This window comes from Gopherus flavomarginatus, chromosome 3 (genome assembly GCF_025201925.1).
Source record: "Gopherus flavomarginatus isolate rGopFla2 chromosome 3, rGopFla2.mat.asm, whole genome shotgun sequence".
Lineage (NCBI taxonomy): Eukaryota > Metazoa > Chordata > Testudines > Testudinidae > Gopherus > Gopherus flavomarginatus.
The window spans coordinates 217,296,090-217,319,614 of NC_066619.1; the positions used below are offsets into that span (position 1 = coordinate 217,296,090).

Below are 23,525 nucleotides of genomic sequence, written 5' to 3' on the forward strand. Positions count from 1 at the left end.
ACCGTTAATTATTAAGGTGTTTTTTACATAGCGCTTTAATCCAAAGTGCTTTACAATAGTTAGCAAACGGTACAAACAACATTTGGAAAATTCATTACGTTGTCCGCTGAGACCCTCAGCAATTTCCAAGTGGTCTGCGGGAATAAAGAAGTTTGAGAACCACTGTTATCAAGTATTTGACAGATGGGGAACTGAGGCACAGAAAGATTAAGGGTAGGATTATCAAAATGCACTTAAGGGACTTTGAAGCACAGATATTCAAATAAATTACTTGCACAAAAACAAACAGGGAGGTCTATGGCAGACCTGAGAAATGAATGCAGATCTTTTAAGTTTCAATCCAGTGTTTTAACCACAATACCAAACTTCTTTAATAGTTTGAGGGAACAGTGTCTCTCTAGTTGGAAATAATTTCTTTTTTGTTGTTTTTTTTTAAATTCTGCACAGAAGCCTACAGTTTTAAGATTAGACTTATTTTATGATACTTTAATTATTTTATAACAACTGTGCTTAGTATCACTTAATGTGAAATATTTTCAATTCTTTTTAATTGTTTGTAATAGGAGAATCCACAGGTTAGGAAAAGGGTCAGAATGTATACAGTGCTGCTCCATACAGACAATGCATAGTCTTGAAAAATAGCAGGGGGCAGGGGTTGGTTTGGTTTGGTTTGGTTTATTTTCCATTTGTTGAAGAACCACAATGGGATATCTTGTTGCGAACCATACAGAACTGGTTTTGCCAGATAAGCTTGGGGGCAAATATAAATATTCTCTATCTGCTCTACCAGTACCCATTCACCTATTCTGCAATATAAAAATCTACATGTTTCTGCTTTGTGAGATTTGTAAACCCAGTTTCTCATACACTGAAAATGGAAAACCACCATCACAGCAATCATCACTGTAGGCCATGATTAAACAGTAAAACAGATATGATTTAGCAAGAGATGATGACGTGAAGATGATCTGGGAGACCCCCCGGTAACACAAATAAAATCTTAAGAATGCTGGTGGAATATGTCATCATTTTTGCACGCAACAATGGGTCAGCAGGACTCCCAAAGATCTAGTATGAAATGAGTTACCCTTTTTTAATTTTTTTTCTTAATTATTATCAGAATGCCATGTATCACTGGTAAGTGTTAAACATAATTTTGTACCCTCCGTATTTGGTTGTTGAGCGGTGCACCTATCGAACACACACAACACTTCTGAGTTTTAGAATGTGAAAATACAGTCAACTGACCTATTGCTTCCTCTGTAGCACTCCTATAAAGGCTGCTGGTAAAATAAACTTACGTTTTTCCATCTTTGTTTTCACCTGATTCCCATCAGAAGGCTCTAAAATAAAATCCCATTATTGTCTAACTAACCGCAATTGCAACTCAAATTAAAGCTGCAAGATAGCTGATGAAAAGCTTTGCCAGCGGCTAGTTGTGTTCAAAGGATGCAGTCTTAATACACAATAATTATAATATACAACATTCCTAGTTCTCTCTCTTTTAATATTTATGATGCCTTTGTGGCTGGACTAAAATACACTTAATTCTTAGTGACACCTAATCATTCAGACAGACTCGATTACCATTGAATTCAGCCAAAAGATGGTCACTGCTCCTGCAGATGGCTCTGCTATTAAACTACTTGTTCCTCTCTATGGTACCAGGAATTGAGTCAATCAATTTTCAAAGCCAAGGTTTGAACCTCAAGAACACAAGAGCCTAACAAAAGTAGGGCATTAGCATGCTATGCGTGCAGAGTGTTTCTCTCCTCATAAACAAAGAGCTAAAATATTTTCTCACTCATTTCCAAGCTTCTGTAGTTCACCAGCATAGAAACACAGACTATGTTTTTCAGAGACTGTCCCAAAAAAAGTGTTGTCCTTTACCTTATAACAATATGCCAGAATTCAGCAGTATTTTACTGCAGTGTTTTGGTCAATTATTGTAGGACTGTGGAGCAGGGTTGTTTGCTTTTTTGTTTTTAAGACTGCCTCTAATTTGTATGCATATGTGCTTATCGACTTCCCTTGCCTTCCTAAGAGAAAACAGAGATCTACTGAATGAATTTACAAGTTGAATAACTGGGCTGTATCAGCAGTTCACTGTGGACTCAGAGCGGCTGGTAAGTACTGGCTCTGAACACACACATGGTTCAGAGTTGCTGCAGACGGCATGCAATTCCAAAATACTACAGCTATAACAGGCTGTAGTATAATGTAAAATAATCTTCAACAATTTACATAAGGCCCAATTCTGCATTTCTTGAATACCTTAAATTTCCACTAAATTCAATAGAAGTTTGAGGTGTATAAGAAATGCAGATCAGGCCCAGGACACTAAGGTATTTTACTGAATATATCCATAAAATTGCCCCTTAACATCAGCCTTGATTCCAAGCACCACATTACTCAGGCCTTTACCTCCTAATCATGCTGAGATTAAAGCAAATATTGAGGATTCAGAACTAAACTCAACCTGAAGTATTCACTTCCTAGTAAAACCATAAGAGTAAAAATTGCCTAGCAACCTACAAACATTAATTCAGAGATCAAATAAATGCTGAGATATTGACAGCAGGGCCGGCTCTATAGTTTTCGCCGCCCCAAGCAGCGACCGAATTGCTGCCGGATAGCAGGGGCAGTCCCTGTGCCCTTAGGGCGGCAGCAATTCGGCGGCAGCTTCTATGTTTAGCTGAAGCCACAGCGGACAGCTAAACATAGAAGCTGCTGGCGAATTGCCGCCAATCGCAGAAACACGCCTGCCGCCCTAAAGACGCACGGACTGCCCCGCTGTCCTCAGCGGCAATTCGGTGCGCTACTTTGGGGCGAAAACACAGGGACTGCCACCCCTTGCAGAATGCCGCCCCAAGCATGAGCTTGGAATGCTGGTGTCTGGAGCTGGCCCTGATTGACAGAATAGCTGTTTCCACCCTAATATATACAATATTCACACTGGTAGAAAAGAGACTCATCTTCTAAGTTTTCCTTTACAGGTAGAGATCATTCTTTGGAAGCAAACACCACAAAGTTTCCAGAAACAAAGTTGTAGGGGTGGGAACACACAAAATCAGTTGGGTATAGACAGAGGAAAATATATTGCATGTTCCTGTGTGATGACTTCAGAATGAAAAATACATAAAGTGTATTAATATGCTGACATATTGCACAAATCCAGTAAGACCAGGAGACCAACAACACACTGGCTCTATATTTATGAAGAGCACGTATCTCCATTACATTAGCTGCTTGCAAATGTACTATTTTTCTATTTGCTGGATTAATTTATCACAGGATTTATGACTAACTCCCATTTCAATAAGCTCTGCTGCACTATTATGCATACAACCAATGGCCAAATTATTGCTCATCACATTTCTGTAAGGAAGATTTTAGATAATATAGTTTATCACACTGAGGGTTACTATTTTTAAACAGCAGATCTTAAAGGGAATAAAAATGACTACAATAATTCAGTTTAACTAACAGGACACTTGTATTGCTTGTTACATCTTGGTCATTGTGCAATTCATTGTCCCTGAAGGACTATGAACAGCCTAGTAAAATTATTCCTTTGGAAATAAAACAGAGCAATCTCAAGCAGCATTGCCTTGGCTGGGTATTAGAATACAGGAATGGCTAAGGATGGGTAATTCCTGAGTGGAAATGCTCTCAGACTGCTAAAGGGAGTAGATTTTAATCCTCTCAGCTGGAGGTAAGGTGCTTGTAAGTACTCAGGCAAGATCAGAAATTATAAGGGAGGAGAAAACAGGATATAGAACAATGAAGTCCCAGAAAGTAGTATAGCAAAATTTAGCTGCTAGAAACAATGCTGCTACTAAATCAAATCTAGCTGAGCCTACATTAAAACAGAATTACAAAAATAAATCGATTGGAATGCTTGGATAGATAAGAAATCTGGAAAGAAACTGGGAAAGACTGTACATGAGAAGATAACACCCCAAGCATGGACATACGACTCCAATCTCCTGCTAGCAGGCATAGATGATATGTTTCTCTCTTTGTAGGTGCATAATAGTCACAATGCCAATTGACAGCTAGCTCTGTGGTGTTGTAAACACATTCTACATATTTATAAGTTCAAATTGTGTGCAAGAAAGGTAGAGATACCTGAGCAGGACTTTAAGCGTAATGAGACAGTCAACAGATATTTGATACAATATAAACTTTCATTTTGTTGAAGAGGATATGTATGGCGATAACGGAAGGAGATATGCTGGATGCACAGACAATACAGATGGCACAGACAGTGCACAGCAGTTCATGGTAAAAAATAATCCAAACCCACACCCACAAAGCCAAGAAAATACTATAAATGCCCACAAAGCTTCCCCTGTGTCTTCAATTTTTTAATGATTGTGCCAGACTGGGGGCGGGGGTGCATCTAGTCTGGTCCCTTAACAAAACACAGCTGACCTAAAAGGCCTGCTCACCATTAAGCTAGAATCATCCCAGTGCCTTCAGTAGTGAACAAATTTCAGAAACTCCACAAAGTTAATAGCTTTGCTCAGTTACAGTGTTCAAATACTGCTGGAGCTGTGGAAAGAATATAGAAAGTACTTGCACTGCTTCATTTTGCTGCCTTTTAACCACCTGTAAATGGCTCTGTTCTGTATTTCTTACTTCACCAAAATTCCTATTAGCAATAATGATATGCATCCTTTCTTGATTGTTTTTACATGTGTCTATTAGGTTTAGGAAGAAAATGACTTATAATTTATAATACTATTCTATGTCAGATTAGTAGTCTCCCTTTTTTTAAGGGTTTACTGCACCAAAATGGTGCAGTTCAGAAGGCAAGTTTCAAAACAACAAAAGACCATTTACCTTCTTAAAACTATATTACATAGCCATATTAGGCCCACATCCTACAAACAGCCATACTCATGCTTAACTGTACATACTGTGTGAGTAAAACTGAAGCCAATGGGGCTATTTACCCTTTTCATACAATTATGCATAATTAAAGTAATTCTTTGCAGGATAAGAGCCTCAGACACTAATTTCAAAAGCTTCCTAAGTATGTTAGTATGTAAAACATGTTATGGTCATATAGTGCCCTGGCTATTTATGTGTAAATCACACTGACATCAAAGAGGGGATGGGGATAAAGGGCGTTATATGATACTGAATACTTACTATGACTATAACCTTTGCCAGCAAAAAGAAAGTATTGTGTAGTGATTAAAGCCCAGACTGTGAGACAGAACACCTTGGTGCTGTTCCCAGTTCTGCTATTGATGTGTTCTGTAGCCATTGGCAAGTCACTTCATCACTCTGTGCCACATTTTACCCAGATGTAAAACTACCGTTATTCTAATTTATAAAATATACAGTACTGTACTGTATGTGCTTAGTAAAGACTAAAGATACAATATGGTAAATCACAGAACAATACTAAACAAGAGAAAGTCAGAATGGGTGACCTTGGTGAATCTGAAGTAGCCTTTGAAGGAAGAGAAGGAGAGCAGGAGACTGTCCCATGTGTAAAGTGGGCTAGGGAGCATGGAAAAGGTCCAGAACTGGAAAAGAACCAAGGAGTGCAGCCACAAAAAGTTTGGGCATAGCATAAAGAGAAGATGGGAGATGCAGATAGAGACTAGAGAAGAATGTAAAACGGGCACAGAGTTTCAAAGAGCCTTAAAATGAGAGTGACTAACTTGAACTTACCATGGAAGGAGTGTGACAGCTGCTGAAGGGAATGAAGAAGTGGGGATACATGGTCAAAGCAGTAAAAAAGGAAGATGAGTGGCATTTTGGATGGCCTGGTGGAGAGAAGTCAGTAATTGGAGGAGGAGATTTCAGACATGACCAAGGCACAAACAAGGATTTTAGCCACTGGAATGGAGAAAGGGAGGCAGATTTTTTTCAGCGATAAGAAAGGAAAATGTACAATATCTGCAAGAAATAGGCTTTTGGAGGGAGCAGGAAAAGATGACATCAAATATTAGTGAATCCGCCTCCAATGTGCCTATGTTCCCATTCTGATATATTACATGCAATTATGAACTAGATGCTGAGTGAAAGGACACAGTACCACTTGGAAGAAACTATAACACTGTTTCTCTATGCATGAACTTTAGAAAAATGTTTAAAAAAGGATAGCTTTACAAACACCATAGTCAGGGGCCTTTGTTTCTCACAGACACTTTCAAATTGTTACTTTATGCTGCAGTTATTCCTACTCCAATTATTGTGTGCAGAAACCTGCTCCCACAAATAAAAGCAAACTAATGGACTTGGCATATTAAAAAACAGCTTCCCATAAAAAGCTTTAAAGATCAGTAGCCTTACAATCCTCCTATGCCATGAGTAGAATGCCATGGAGCTCAAAAATAGTTTCACTTATTTACCAGCATAATCATGTTCTGGGACAATCAATGAATCTATTCATTTTAATGAATATAGCTGTAAAAATGATCATCACAACACTAGTCAGAAAGTAAAAGAATCTAGTGCCAAATGAGAGGTTATTAAATGTAATCACTTTATAGGTATGAAATGAAAGTATGATGCATAAAAGCATGGGCCCAATGAGAGAAAGATCTTCTCTCTAGGTGGAATTCTCCTTTGATAAGCATTCAGATGTCTGAATGCTCCATTCTCCTTAAACATATACCTTTGATGGTATTTAGCCATTAGGGCTTTTAAGAGTGGTTTTATGCTACCTGTACTGTGCATTTATTTCTATTTAAATAATAATAGAAGAGACACCTATACAAGACTCTAGGTATCCTAAGCATAATGAGTACAACAACAAAAACAAAGCATCATGAAAACAATCATTCCAACAGGAACTCTACCAGCCAACCATCTACAAAAATGCTCTTCATCCTTCTGGGAGCACACCCTCAGCCCTCTCCAAAAACAGAATGCCCAGAAAGTCACTGAATTCAGGTAATTTTGGAGAAAGCACATTTCAGAGTCCTGGAGCTCACACACAGAACAGCAAACCCTGTCTTATGAAAAGGGTGATCCAGCTCAAGTGCCTTTGCTGACTGTAGCTGCAGCAGCGTGGCATGGGGAGAGAGGCTATACGTGAGGGGGGCTGGTCCCAGTCCATTCAAGGCTTTATAAATCATAACCAACACAAACTCAACTTAAAAACCAATAGACAAGCAAATCGCAGAGCACTGGCATCGTATGCTCCCAGTGTGATGCCCCACCCTGTAAGTGAGCCACTGCATTCTACACCACCTTCAGTCTCTGAATGGTTTTAATGGGAGTTAGGCACCTAACCTGCTTATGCACTTTCATAAATTCCACTAGGGATCCATCTGCATCTGTGTCTCTAAATTCCTTTGTAATCCCGGCCCTTAGTCACCAAAATCATGTATGTGCTTCTGAAATTTTTATATTTTTGGCTCAAATAACTAATCATCAAATGTGCCAATATCCACGTGTGCCTTCCTTGCCACTCAATTAAGGACAAAAACACAGTCCATGGGACGTAGTTATAGCACTCAAACTGTGGGGAGCACTTGGAAGAACAGGAATCACAACCTGATTTAATTATAGCCATGCAACAATTGGTACTTTGTCCCATTACGTACACTGTACTACGCAAAGGGGAACGTTACAAAATTCACCAGATAAGGAAATGATCCCCAAACTTTTTATGTTGCTCCCCTTCCTTACCCATAATCTAATTTGTCCGCACACCCCCGGGAGCCAAGGTCAGGCCAGGAGCTGCAGCTGGGAGTGGAGCCAGGGCTGGGAGCTGCGATCAGGAGCAGGAGCCACAGCCAGGAGCCGGGACAGAGTCGGGCACTGAGACCAGGGCCAGGAGCCAAAGCCAGTGCCTCGGCAGGGGACAGGGACGGATCCAGAGCAGAACTGGGGGCAGACGAGGGCTGGGTGGCACTCCTTCCCTGCCATATACCCCGAATGTTCCTGCACCATTTGGGGACCACTAAGCTAAGAACATCAATCCCCTTGCTTAAAGTAATCACGTGTGTATACACCAGCACTACACTGTACCATTTCAATGCTCATCAAGGAGGTATGAATAGGATGAAATTTAATAGTGAAAAGTGCAAGGTCATGCATTTAGGGATTAACAACAAGAATTTTTGTTATAAACTTCGGACGCATCAATTGGAAGTAACAGAGGAGGAGAAGGACCTCGGAGTATTGGTTGATCACAGGATGACTATGAGCCGCCAATGTGACATGGCTGTAAAAAAAAGCTAATGTAGTCTTGGGATGCATCAGGCGAGGTATTTCCAGTAGAGATAAGGAGGTGTTAGTACCATTATACTAGGCATTGGTTAGACCGCATCTGGAATCTACGTGTAAGGGGACTGTTATCCCCTTACTAACATTCAGTGGGGGTGTTTTGGTTGCTAGCTCCCAGCACTAAAAGGGGAAGGATCGATGGCAAATCAGGACCCTGAGACTGACAGACCCCAGGAACAATGGCGAGAAGTCAATGCTCCAGGTCAGCCTGATTGACAGGGCGGGCAGGCTAATTAAAGAGACAGAAGGCCAGGGTGGGTTCCATCCTCCGTGTGAGCTGGAATTGCCTGGCTCAGACAGAGTGGGGCTGAGCTAAGGAGAGAGCAGGGGCCCAAGCTAAGCTGCTGGAGCAGAGCTGCAGCCCAAAAAGCCAGAGCACAGCCCAGAGAGCGCACACCTGCCCTGGGAGGGGAGCTGCAGCAATCAGAGCTAGAGGGGCCAGACAAGCAGCCCAGGAAGCAGGTGAGAGCTGAGAGAGAGAGACACAGAAGCAGCCTGCAGAGCAGACCTTCCCTGGGAGCAGAGCTGTAGCAACTGGAGCCAGGGAGGCCAGAGAAGCAGCCCAGGGAGCTGAAGGAAGAGCAGCAGCAGCAGCCGTGCTGAGGCAGCGTGGAGCTGGGGCTGGAGCAGTCCGGAGCTAGGTGCGTTGAGCAGCTGGGGAGAGCGAGGGGAACCCTGGGCAGTGGGCCCAGCACAGGGAGACACCTCAGCCAAGAGGCTCTGCAGGCCAGACATGGAGGGGTATCATAACACTGACAGAGCAGGGGTGACACTGGGGAGAAGGGTCCTGCCACCCAGAGCCTGAGAGTGTGTGACCACCGCCAGAGCAAGTGTCCAACCTGCAGCATCCCTGCGGCACAGCCAGCGCCTGAGAAGGAGGCCTGAGACCTACAAGGAACAGACTGAAGTGCCCTGATGTCCAGAGAGGCTGTTTGTGATGGTCCCTGCCACAGAGCGGAGTGATGTGTTTCCCTTTAACCTTTCCCATTTTTCCTTATTCTTTTTTAAAATTAATTGTTAATTAAATAACTTGTATTTGCTTTAAATTGTATGATGTGATCAGTGGGTCAGGGAGGTGCACAGTGCAAAGAGAGTACCCCGGAGTGGGGACACCCTAGCCCCTGTCCTGGGTGACCACAGCAGGGTTGGGGGTTGAGCCCCTCAGGAATCCTGGGCCCAGCCTTGTTGGGGTTACGAGGACTCTGCCAGACAGGAGAGTGGAAGGGGAGTCCTCAAGGGCAGGGAGGCATCTGGGTAAAGGAAGTGGGAGCGAGGACTCAGATCCTTCCGCTAGCCCACTTCGCCGGGGTAATGCAGAAGCCAGGAAAGTTCCCCGCAATAGCAGGACCATTCCTCCGCTTACATATGTGCAGTTCTGGTCTCCCATTTTAAGAAGGATGAATTCAAACCGGAACAGGTTCAGAGAAGGGCTACTACACTGATCTCAGGAATGGAAAACCTGTCCTACGAAAGGAGACTCAAAGAGCTTGGCTTGCTTAGCCTAACCAAAAGAAGGCTGAGGGGTGATATAAATATATCTATAAATATAATCAGAGGGATAAATACCTGGGAGGGAGCTCAGTACCAATATGGACACAAGAAATGATGGATGTAAACTGGCCATCAGGAAGTTTAGACTTGAAATGAGACAAAGGTTTCTAACCCACAGAGGAATGAAGTTCTGGAACAGCCTTCCAAGGCAAGCGGGGGGGTGGAGGGGCAGGCAAAAGACATATCTGGCTTCAAGACTAAGCTGGATAAGTTTATGGAGGGGATGGTATAATGGGATAGCCGAATTTTGGCAATTAACTGATCTTTGACTATTAGTGGTAAATATGCCCAATGGCCTGTGATGGGATGTTAGATGGGGTGGGATCTGAGTTACTAAAAAGAATTATTTCCTGGGTATCTGGCTGCTGAGTCTTGCCCACACGCTCAGGGTTTAGCTGATCACTGCATTTGGTGTTGGGAAGGAATTTTCCTCCAGGGCAGATTGGCAGAGGGCCTGGAGGTTTTTCGCCTTCCTCTGCAGTGTGGGTCACTTGCTGGAGGATTCTCTGCACCTTGAAGTCTTTAAACCACAAGTTGAGGACTTCAGTAGCTCAGACATAGCTTAGAGGTTTGATACAGGAGTGGGTGGGTGAGATTCTGTGGCCTGCATCGTGCAGGAGGTCAGACTAGACTATCATAATGGTCCCTTCTGACCTTAAAGTCTATGATTCTATAGTTGCTGATTCTCCAGCAAAATACAGTGAACAAATTGCAATATTTTACATTCAGAACAGGGTCTCACACATTTGGACCAAATTCTGAGCTCAGCTACACTGGACAAATTCTACTGAAATCCACAGTTTTAGTCTATACAGATGTAACTAAGAGCAAAATTTGGCCAGTTTTATATATTTTGAAAATGACAACTTTTTTATTAGAAAACTGTTTTGTGGTGGGAATGGAAACAACAAGTAGATCAACATTTCAAAGAGAGAAAAAGAGATCCATGGCAATAGTATAATCTCACCAGCTCTCTACATAAACTATTCAAACAAAAAAACTTACTTTGTGGACTCTACTATATACTGGATAAGTCCAGGGTTGAAAATTACTACCCACATTCATGTGGAAAAATGGGACAAATAGGGACAGATGAAGTCTCCCCTACATAAATCATTTGGCGAGGACACTATGAAGACACTACACATTATGTCAGCTGTCACTTGAATGCAACAACATGCAGATTTAAAAACAACATTTGCTTTTTGCTGTCTGGTGTCTAAGTACTTTGTAGCATGGGTCAGAGAATGAAAACCTAGGATGGCACCTTTAGATCAACTTGCCTCCTTTGATTGAATACACGTCTCCCATTCACCGTATCTTCATTCAATCTGAAATTGCTACAAAAATGGCTTTCACTAGGTTTTCAATGTTATTTTCCAGCTTCAGTGCATCTTTACATGCTATTTCTCCCTTTAGGTTTTGAATAGGTTATATTCAAGTCATGTTCATGCTTCTATTTTATATGAGGGGATAATTAAATATGAGGGGCCAGATTTTCCAAGTTTATAAATTTCCAGTGTGTACATGCCAATTAAGTGTTTGCACATGCACATGGTCAGGTCTGAATGCATACAAATACGTGATTTGCATATACACCTAGAGTACCAGCATATATAGATGTAGAGTGAGAGAGAGAGAGAGAAGGGACATAGACTGTGGGCCTGATTTTTACAGGTGCTTAGCACCTAAAACTATAAAGTCAGTGGTACTGTTCAGTACGTCCAAAAATCAGCCCCTTCATGTTTTATTGCTCTCTCTTACCCTTCACATGCCACTTGACTTCTAAGACTGTAAACGCCTTTGGCCAGTCAGAGTTTGCTTTTAGGTATGGATACCACCTAACACAACTTGTGTGTGTAAGAATACAATGATAAATAGCAGTAACTGCCCACACCTAACTTTGAAAATCTGAACCAGAGAGTCTCTAATGTTATCACTTAGAAGACCATGCACAAGTTGAGACTCCATCCAGTAATACTGACTGCATAACGGAAAATATAGTGCCTTTACTATGACAACTGCATTTAATTATAAAATGAGGCATGAGAACACCCCAAAAAACACCCCAAGCTTATGCATATTGAGTCACTCTGAAATGTACCAGAATAACAGCCCTGTGGACTAATAGACTTTAATTAACATAAGAACGACCACACTGGGTCAGACCAATGTCCATCTAGCCCAGTATACTGTCTTCCAACAGTGGCCAATACCAGGTGCTTCAGAGAGAATTAACAGAATAGGTAATTGTTAAGTGATCCATCACCTGTCACCCATTCCCAGGTTCTGGCACAGAGCAAGATTAACAGAAACAGTAGTGGTACATGGTTCACCACATTGCTTCATCAATGTTCCCCAATACAAACCTGGGGTGTTCTACAACTAAGGGTGAGATGATAGCTCAGACACTATATTGCCATCTTTGACTGCCTTACTGATATTATCAACACAAGTCCCAAACAGGGAGACAGAGTCAGTTATGTTCACACTCTTAAAACTGGGATCTGGACTAAAAATCATAAGTTAATTACAGACAGGTCACATACCTTAACATGGCCCTTGTGACAGTAACAACTTTTAGTCACTGCAGACAAGGCACCTGATTTATCCATTTCCTCCAGCTAGAGCACTTCTGTGATGACTTCAGATGTCCAATGGTCGCTTATAACATTTTTTTCCCCTAGGGTGAAAAAATATAAGCCTAGATCCTTAGCTACAGCTAAGGAGCAGATCTGCCTCAGGGACATATTACAGAAAGATATTATGGGCTGATCTTTCACCATTTCTCAAAGCACCTTGAGTTGCTTTAAGTTATATCAGCTACCTACGGCTTCATAGGACCAATATGGTAGCAGAGGTCCAGTCGGATTTAGGGAAACCCAGGCCATGCCGTTTTCCCCAGCAACACTCACCCATTACATACCATTCACCTTAAGTTTGATTCCTGGAAAGATACTGGAACAAATTAAGTAATCAACTTGTAGAGGATAAAAGGGTGATAAGTAACAGCCAACATGGATTTCTCAAGAATAAATCTCACCCACTCAACCTAACTTCCTTTTTGACAGGGTTACTGGCTTAGCACAGGAGTAAAGCAGTAGATATGTTGTATCTTGATTTTAGTAAGGCTTTTGACTCAGTCTCATGTGACAATCTCACATTTAAAAAAACAGGGAAATGAGGTCTAGATAAAATTATTAGAAGATGGGTGCAAAATTGGTTGAAAGACTGTACTCAAAGAATATTTATCAGTGATTCTCTGTCAAGCTAGGGAAGTATCCCCAACCTAAGTCACGGATGCACTTTTACAAATTTTACCCTAAATCCACAATCTAAGGCAGAACTAATTTGAGGCAGAATATGCTAGACTTCTAATTAACAGTCACGATGATAGAACATTCCTATTAACAGCAAAGAATATAGTTGTATTGATAGTGTGTGTGTATGCACGCATGCACACATATCCACAGATTAACAGCGCACTGTGATTATGTGATGTTAGTAACCATTGTAAGTCTGTCTCTCCTGAGAAACCACTTAAAAGATGAGTTGGTTGCTGGCTTTAGGCCAGTAACTTTATTTCTGGCTATGTTTTTTGTAGTGAAAAGTTCCAAATATGTTTCACTCTTACACACAAAAGGTCCATACTTTGCTCATTTGACTCACTAAACTCAACAGCATGAATTAGGTGAGCAGGATTTGGCCTGAACTACTAATTAGTACAGTTAGGAAGAGAACATTACATACGGTTAATACATATCTTCCCATTCTTTTCTGGGAGCACATATTTGGTGGGGTCTGTCTCTGATGTGCTACTATTTAATATTTCCATGAATGACTTGGATAATGGAGTGAAGAGCATGCTTACAATATATATTTGTGGATGGCACCAAACTAGGAGGGACTGCTAGCACTTTGGAGGGCAGGATTAAAATTCAAAATGACCTTGATAAATTGGAGAAATAGGCTGAAATAAATAAATGAATTTCAATAAAAGGAAACTACAAAGTACTATACTTAAGAAGGAAAAATCAAATGCACAACTACAAAATGGGCAATAACTGGCTAGGTGATAGTACTGCTGAAAAGTATCTGAGGGCTATAGTGGATCACAAATTGAATCTGAGCCAACAGTGTGGTACAGTTGCAAAAAGGCTAATATCATTCTGGGGTGTATTAAAAGAAGTTTCATATGTAAGATAGGGGAGGCAGGGGCGGCTCTAGCTTTTTTGACACCCCAAGCACAGCAGGCAGGCTGCTTTCAGCAGCTTGCCTGTGGGAGGTCCCCGGTCCCGTGGATTCGGCAGCTTGCCTGCGGAAGGTCCGCCAGTCCTGCGGCTTCAGCGTACCCGCCGCCAAATTGCCACCAAATCCACGGGACTGGCAGACCTCCCACAGGCAAGCCACCAAAGGCAGCCTGACTGCCACCCTCGCAGGGAGTGACAGGGCACCCCCCCCCGCAACTTGCCGCCCCAGGCACGCGCTTGGAGCACTGGTGCCTGGAGCCGCCGCTGATGGGAGGTAATTTTTCTGCTGTACTTGACACTGGTGAGGCCCCAGCTAAAGTACAATTCAGGAAACTACATTTTAAGAAGGTTGTGGACAAATGGGAGAGAGAGTCCTGAGAACAGCAACAAAAATCACCAAAGGTTTAGAAAGCCCGACCTCTGAAGAACGGTTAAAAAACCTGAGTATATTTAGTCTTGAGAAAAGAAGACAGAAGGGACCTGATAAACATTTTCAAATATGTTAAGGCTGTTACAAAAAGTGTGGTGACCAAGTTTTTTCCATGTCACTGAAGGTAGGACAAGTAGTAATAAGCTTAACCTGCAGCAAGGAAGATTTAGGTTAAACATTAGGAAAAACTTCCTCACTAGAGGAATTTGCAATATCACCAGAGGGACAGTTAAGTATAAGAATAGGTTTCCAAGGGAGGTTGTGGACTCTCAGTCATTGTCTAACCTGTTCTTTAAAACTTCCTAACACCTGTCAGGGATGCTGTAAGTATACTTGGTGCTGCTTCAGTGTGAGGGGCTGGACTAGATGACCTCTTCAGGTCTCTTCTAGCCCTACATTTCTATGAAGCTATATAGAAAATAGAATATATATTGTATTTATATCTTGCATTCCTAAATTTTAAATTATAAATTTCACTTTTGCTTTCCATTAAGTCAGATCCTTAGTATCTTGCAAAAGCTCAAATACAACTTTCACTTTAGCCAGATTCTTATACCTAATTTGCAAAATAAGCAAGCCTTTGCATATATTTCACAATCTAACTTTGTAAATTATCTTTTTTCCCAGTTAATTTGTTAATATAATTAAGACTTTGGTATGTTCTTTAAGAGTTCCTTAGGCAAAAAAACAAATATAATTGGGCAAAAAAGCAGCATTATTTCCTCTAACAGTCAAGGTAATCCCTTCCTCATCTACTCTTGAATGTTTACTAAAATAGATTTCTAAAAATTGCTTTTCAGAACTATCACGGTTGTGGGGAGCAATCCTGATGCTGAAATTATCCGCAGGAATTTCTTTATTAGAGACTTTATATTACATTTCAGTAAATATAATACTAAAATGGAAATATAAGAAAAGGATTCGGAAGTTAAAGTCACAAAAGTGTATTCATAGCCTGTTTAACAAACAGCACATTTTGTTACATTTCTTGTATTATTTGCTGTTACTTCCTATTTTGTTAGGATAACTTAAACTCTACCTACAATATTATTAAAAATGATTTTTCCCAACATGATTCTTTGCCTTCTTGCCACTTCTAAAAGAGGATTTCTGTAATTTTTGGCAATATCAAATACCATATTGTGCTATGTGATGTAGAATTGTTAGTAGTTCTTAAGATACATATTCTATAACCATTCCATATTAAATCCTTTCATTGAAATCACTATGAGCTTTGCATGGAGACCCAAAGCAGAATATTGCCGCCTTTTTAGCCTCTTACTTTAAAAAAAAAATCTATTTAAACATTTACACCACAGTCATCTGTGCGCTATCCAAATAATTATTAAAATCATCACCACCACAATATAAAGGCCACATGTGGTCCCGATTCTTGCCTCCTTTCCCTGAGGGAGCTGAGGGATTTTCATTGTCAAAAAATGATACAATGAAAGCATACATTTTAGCATAAATTAAACCATATCAGCATTAGAGTATCTTGCTGGATGGCTGACTTTTTATTAAGGGTCTGTGTAAAAGTGCTATTTGCATAGTACTAATTTACAAATTGCATTGCTGCACATTCAGATTAAGACTACATAAAAGAAAATGGTTTTATTCACTGAGAAATGACTAGTGTTATGTGCATATCACCCACAGGAATACTGTAAGGTTCAGTATACGCCTGTTAACACAAAAAACATGGAAACTAAGTTTTCACTGAGAATAAATGTGATTATGTGGAAGGATACAAGGATACATCCTGTGCTAAAATGAGCTGGAATTTGTTTATCTCCATATAAGCATCTTATGTTAGATACTAATGTGGCCAACTACCTGGAGAGAGAGAGAGACAGACTCATGGAAGATCATGCTATGGAATGAAAGCAATTGAGTTCAGTTTCATATTAAATGCTATTATTACCTTTTCCTTTAATAAAATTATTGATTAACTACTATTAAGCAGGGAAGTAAGCCACAATACTTCACCAGCTGCTAAAATGTGATGCTTTATTTAATGTTTATTAAGGGAGAATAGCTAATTGGTCTGTCGGTGAACCTCACTATGCCTGAGGGAGTATATACATAAAAAAGAGCAGGCTTTCATGCTATGTTTATCGTTGATTTAAAACAATACCACAGTGAAGGAATTGGCAAAAAACCAAGTCTGAACACATGTGGGAGGTAAAAGCGGAAGTCCACATTAAATTCACTAAAAACCAAACATTGTAGATACCAGTTTCACAGAGAAGTATCAGACAGGAGCATTCCCCTCCCTCATAAATTTTTCACAAAGCCAAATTTAAAAGCAGTTTCTGAATTATCCTAATTATGCATAAAACTGATTGCACTTTAGGGGTCCCAGAAGATTTGGTAAAGCACCAGCTACATAATGATACTTTAGTTAGGTGTCCAGTACTAAATCCTGCTTCCCTTCTCCCCACGGCAACCGATGGGGAACCCCATAACTGCTTATCTATAACTGCTGAATTATCTGCTCCCAGATCTGATCTGCAGGATATTCCCCTGCAAAACCCAGAGTTAATTTATTATGTGGAAGGTTCCTGTTTTTTTAAAAAAAAATGCGGAAAGACAGCTAGTGGCAGACTATGCTAAGTGTAATCAACAAAGTATTATAAAACATTCTCTCCCCCTTCAGTAAACATTAGCTCAAGTTGCTAAAACTGTTTGCTCTTATTCGAGCCTGTTGCTTGGCGTATGCTTTAAAGTAGTACATAATTATGGGCGACTGTGAAAATATAGAGGATTTCTTACTTCTACCGGAGCACCTATTAGCCACGGCCCATATGTTAATGCTCTTTTATCTGCTTTACAATTTCCCTCTGCTATTGCTGTGGTTAAATGTGCAGCCCATCAAAAACCCCATGACGATGTTACTTGAAAAAATGCCCTGGCGGATGCCTTTGCCAGGCAGGCAGCCCTTTCCGAGTCTCCGGCTCCTACTAAAATATTTGCTCTTTATATGTCCCAGCCCATCTCCTTAGTTGACTCTCTGCAGGACTTAGTACTTAAGCAGGAGTCAACACCAGAGGAGAAAAAGGACGGTTGGGACGAAATGGGTGTTCTCCACACCTTGTGGTGCACTCCAGATGGTCATCTGGTTGCACCCCGGACTTTGACCCCCTACCTTGCTCGCATAGCCCATGGTTTGGCCCGCGTGAGAAAAGGAGGGATGATTGCATCAGGGGTGTGGCATTGGTATGCCTCAAAATTTTAATCATGGCTCAACAATATTGTAATCCTTGCCCTATTTGTCTGGCATACAACAGTGGAAAACCAGTCCAGACTAGACCTGTAGCTCTCAGATTGACTTTATAAACATGCCAAAATGTTGTTCTTATCAGTATGTGTTAGTTTTAGTAATATATTTTCTTATAAAAAGGCTTATGCTAAGACGGTTGTGAAGCTTTGGCATACTTGCAAATAGCAACAGTGAATGTAAACCTAATTTTACTGGACAAATTATAACTAAGTTATGTGCAGCTTCACAAATCTAGTATGGCCAAATGCACTTATAAGGCCACTTCCAACACCTTCAGCCCTTATAAAATTTCTATCAGGGCACCCAATGCAACTATCGACAGTGCCCTGCTGGCTTTGGCCCAGGTGGACATTTATTTAATAGATGACACAATGCGTAATTATCTCCAGGCACTAATAAAATGTGTTAAGTCTTTTTAAATACAGTAGCTCTGCTGCTTGCTGAAACCAGAAGACTGGGTGTACATGAAGGTCCACCAGCGAAAGACTTCCCTGGCTCCATGCTGAAAGACCCTTATCAAACTCCTGTTAATTACCAACACTGCTGTGAAGTGCCAAAAATTGACTACCTGCCTATGTTCCTCACGACCCAAGGAACCTTTGAACTTTGCTAAGAAAACACCTCTTCACCTGAGGACATAATAAAGCCTCCAAGCAAGCAAGGTGATTGTGCTAATAACCTCTCCCTTGCTGCCTCACTGCTGAACAGCTAAGTGAATTAAGACTACGAAAACTTGAAGAATAGCTTGCGGAAGCTAGCCAAAACTACCTGAAAATGAGACTTTTAATGTTCCTTAGCCTCTCCTCTTTAATGAACTTGGGATGGGAATGGAAAAGTAATATTTTCTAAATATTTTTCCAATCAGTAGCCTCACTTGTAAGCTCACTGCTGATACCACTAGTATATACCCTGTTATAGTATTTTCTCTCCCATATAACGAACCTAAAGCCTCCTGAAAAAGTATCCGAGTGTATAACCAGCAGTTGTGATATGGTTCTTCTAGAAAAAGAAACCCAAGGGGGTTCAGATGGACCATACTTAATATCAGGTTATTCCGAAACTACTAGACGAATCCCCATCCTTCCCTTGCTCCCCCCACGGCTTCCCTTTAGTTAAGCCTCCCGTAGTAACTCCATCCCTCAATATCTCAGAAAATCATGCCCGTTCCGAGACAGTGGCCCAGACCCTCCTCCTCTAGTGATTTGTTTTCTTATTAACTAACCAAGTTAATTTTCTCCTTGCAGGGTCAGGTATATGAACGATATGTTAAATGGAATGCGTTTGGTATGGTGTATCTTAGTTACCGTAATATAACCTCTTATGTTACTTATACAGGAGAACCTGACCAAGCTGAAATTTACATAGACACGTGGGACACTGACCATAATATAGACCTCGTGTTAGTCCCAGGTACATGTTGGCCCCTTACTGATGAGGGCCCCGAATGTTTTATAGCTACTCATGCCACCAGAACTAATGTTACTGTTAACAGAATATGTTTAGCCACTGTAGGATTTGTTTGTGCCCAGGACATTCCCATTACTGCAAATCTTTCTTGTACATTACTTCAATATACTCCTCCACATTCAATTAACACCACATTAGCCAAAGAGGGCATTCAGGTTCAAAGCCAACAATTATGGTATGAGCCTAACAAAAAACCTCACTTATCCGGATTCAAGTGGACAGTTCTAAATGCTACTTTGGGAACCGTCCATTTCTCCCTACCCCTCACTCACTTTCAAATTACTAGCACTTATTCTAATTGCTCTAAGGGTGCGGCTATCCGCCTCATGGAACAGCAAGCTCGACTACACTCTGCTGCATGGTGCTAACACTGCAGCATCAGCATGGACTATTTACAAAACACAGGAACATGAGGGTCACTTGGGACAACTAGACCAGGCCACGGGATTTATCTCTGGGGCTCAGATGACTGAGGAGAAGGCCGGTATAGGCGCACTCCATACTATTTCGGCACTAAGTATTGTTACCCAGGACCGGCTTAAGCAAATGGTCCACCAGGTTGCTACGTCAGGAAAGGCATTGCAGTGGGATCAAGCGTGTTTAGAAGTCCAGGACTATCTCAACACTATCCTTTTTTCCTTACGCAAGGATCTTGAACAGCAGCGTTGGCCCACTGCCCTTACCAATACATCTGGTATACCCCTCGATTTGTGGCCATGGAGACATACGTGGAAATTCTCTAAATGGAAGTGTTGGTGCTCACAGTGTTCCTTCCGGGCTTATGGACCCGTGAAAGGATTTTGGGCCCCCACTTTTCATATTCTTCCAGGCCCTTGGGGTGGTTGCTTGTGGGACTGGGTAATTCATCGAGACGTTTGGGAAATTAAAACACCTGGCGGTCCTAACCGCTTCTTAATCGGTGCCCCAGCTATAACCCCTGACCTTTGGATAGGTCTAGGTGATCTCTGGACCTATTGGCCTTTACAGCCCCCACAACTGCAATGTTTTAGAAAACTACACCCCGGAGAGGTAGTAACTGTTCATCACCGAGTATGTTGGGAAGGTCCTGGTAATCTACAGGACCTAGCTTCCCATATCCTATTGTCTGCTAATAGCAGTTGCGTTCATGTCAATTCCTCAATCATACACGATGTGGCTTTTAACCTCCACACCAGCTCAGGTACTCACAACATTTACTGGCCCGCAGAAAAGGATTATCAGGTTTATTTGGAATTTCAGGTTCCTTTTAATTGGACCTCTGTTGTCCCCGACCGGTTCCATTCATTGTTTTCTCTCCTACCAGACATTCAATCTATTTCACAATTTCAAACTCAAATTCACTATCTAAAAACTGTTTACCAGAAAGCTGTAAACGCTCTCCAAACTGTTCATTTAGTCTCTACCCTCTGTGTTAAAGGTGATGTTCTATGCCAATTCACAAAAAGTTTCCAGTCACCCCAAAAACACTCTTGGTATGTATGGCTTCTTTTTGCCATTGATGCGGTTACCTTTGTATGCCTTTGCTGTTGGTGTTGCTGTAATTGCTTGTCACATTGTACTTGTCCTAGTACAACTTCCCGTTCCTATACCCCACCACAGTTAGTATCCCTTAACCCATTAATGGAATCGACTTTAGCCAATGAGGATCGCCTGCATTATGCCACGCTGAATGCTTCCTTAAAAAAGCCACCTATGCCAACATTCCAAACTTAAAGAACCCTCATCCGGAGAGCCTTAATGGATATCCAAAGTGAGGAGTTTGATGCCATGTAAGACAAAGGCATAAAAAAGGAGGGAATTGATAGGGAAAACCCCCCGACCCCACCTTACCCAAGGCCCCAGGCTTTTTTTCTGAAAATAAAGTAAAAGTAGGCCCTTAGCTAGAAGCAAAAGTTTTAACTCCTGCTAAACTTGTTTTTCTGTACAAAGGGCACGCTGAGGCAAAAAGATGTGGTCAGGGCCCCAAAAAGAGGAACTAGAATTGAATAAAGGAGAACCAGAAAATCTGTTAAGTTATAACAGCTTTTAGTTTATTATGGTTTATTAAGTTGCTTGTGTGGGCGTAAAATATAACTCATGATCATTTGATCAAAGGTACACCAATAGGTATTTTTGGACCCAAGTTCCTCAAAATTTGCTTCAGAACACAGCTGCTGAAACCGCAAGTAGGTGGAAACCAGGTGTCAAAGTCCTGACAATTACAAAAACCCGTAAAAAGGGGAAGTAACAAAGAGCAGGCTTGCAAATTAGCTCATAACCGGTATATTAATAGTAGTTGTTTTTTAACAGATGGTTAGAAGATGTTATTGTATTAACCAAATAAGGTATTATCGGATGTATGAGTTCATATGGTAATGTGCGGTTTTTGGCTATATAAACCCAGGTATCACTGCTGTAAGGTAGAGCGACTTCCCCTTGCTAGGGGACTTTGTCGTCTCTCCCTGCATATATGCTTGTATTCTTTGATTAATCAATAAAGGAGCCTCAGGCTGTCTGATCAACTCAACTGGGTGGTGGTCATTTTCCACGACAATTATACAAACAAACTTTCCACTACTGGAGAGCCAAATATGGCTTTCATTTGCAATATCATATGTAAGAGAAGAATTTGGCTCTCAGGCTTCATTTACAAGTCTAGTCACCTAGAAAATTAAGGGGAAGAATATTATGATCCTCTATTTTTTAGTCTAGAACACAGCAAATTTTCCAGTCACAGTCAAAAGAGAAATTGGACAGTTATTCTCTTTCACAGATTTATTCTCTTTGATCACATCAGTGTCTGGTATTATATTTTGGCTGCTATTTAATTTTTAGGTGCAATTCAAAGTCTTGATTATTTTCTTTGAGTCCATGACTCAAGCTATCTCAGACTGTCTCTCCTCCTAAGACAACCCCCCACTCCTCGCCCCAAACACACGCGCGCACACACACATAGCAACTGTGATGGAAATGAGAAATTCAGCTTTTAGTCTCTGGGATTGAATTTCTAGGGCTTGGCGTAGGGTTCTCCCAGTAGCACTTAACCACCTCTTGTCCTCCCTCCTTAAAATTTCCATTAACTGTGACGACTACAAAAAATCTTGACAGTGGCTTGGCAGCTAGTATTCTCAGACCTCTGCCTACCATACTGACCTATGCCATCTCAACTGGTTTTTCCTGGTGCTTCCTATCTCTATCTCCCTGTTGTTTTTTGTCTTACACTTATAACAGAAAGAACTTATGGTCTAAGTGTTTATGATGCTACAACAATGGTGCTGGTCCATGACTGGGTCTTCTATGTACTACAGTAATACAAATAAGAGTGACTTCAACTCTATATCGTGCTCTCGGCAGAAATTCAGAACTATGACCTCATAACTTTAGGGCATGAGGCGAAGTTACCATAGACAATACCGGGGAAGGAATGCAGATCAGGATAAGTAAAGAACACATCAGAGATCTTCTGACTAATTTGAATGAATTCAAGTCAGCAGGGCATGTTGCTATTCACCCCAGATTGCCGAAGAAATTAGCTGAAGAAATCTCAGAGCCACTGACAATATTTGCAAACTCATGGATGACAGGAAAGGAAGACCAGAGAAGGGCTAACATAGTGCCCAACTTCTCAAAGGGAGGAAAACAAGGAGCGGCAGAAATATAAACCAGTCAGCCTGACTTTGATACCTGGGAAACTAATAGAGCAATATATAAAACATTTCATTTGCAAATACTTGGATGATGAAGAGGGTGATCAATATCAGCAGACATGGATTTACTAAGATTAAATCATGCCAAAGCAGCTTGATTTCCTTCTTTGATAAGCTAACAGGTTTGGTGGATAAGGGGAATGTGGTGGACATAATATACCTGGACTTCAATGAGGCTTTTAACACTGTCTCATAAGTAAGCTGGAGAAATGCAGGCTTGGTAGAAGTACCATTAAGTGGATACATAATTGGTTAAACAACTGCAAACAAAAAGAGTAACTATTAATGGAATGATGTCAGATTGGAAGGAAGTAACTGTTCTGGGTCTAGTGGAAAGTCAGCTGAGGTAGCATAGCAGCTTCTGTACCAGTCTCCTCCCAACTCCCAGTATAAAGAGAGAGGGACAGGGCATTCCAGAAGTGGAATTGACTGGAAGTGGGGAAAGCAATGGTCAAGTGGATTTCTACTCTGCTCCACTCCTCTGGCATAAGATTACCAGAGCCAGGTGTTGCCATGATAGGCTCTCTGCATAGGTCCCCCTCTCCACTGCATCCAACCAGATCTTAGATGGAGTGGAGAATCTATTCCTCTAACTTTGT

General features: G+C 41.2%; 2 protein-coding genes across 4 annotated transcripts in view; one reads left to right on the top strand and one right to left on the bottom strand.

Annotated features, from left to right (window-relative positions):
- Window positions 1-21,322, top strand: part of LOC127047246 (uncharacterized) — a 238,034-nt gene extending 216,712 nt beyond the window's left edge. Inside the window, exons 1-2 of one of the 2 annotated variants that reach the window (XM_050945352.1) lie at window positions 18,886-19,064; window positions 19,245-21,322. In XM_050945352.1, the coding sequence (XP_050801309.1) occupies window positions 19,469-20,953 (1,485 nt within the window). In that variant the 5' untranslated portion in view covers window positions 18,886-19,064; window positions 19,245-19,468 and the 3' untranslated portion in view covers window positions 20,954-21,322. Of the gene's footprint in view, window positions 1-18,885; window positions 19,065-19,108 lie in introns of those variants that run through there. The other variant, XM_050945351.1, reaches the window with a different exon arrangement.
- The window catches only part of GPM6A (glycoprotein M6A), a 352,026-nt gene that overhangs the window by 190,388 nt on the left and 138,113 nt on the right, over window positions 1-23,525 (bottom strand). The window lies entirely within an intron of this gene.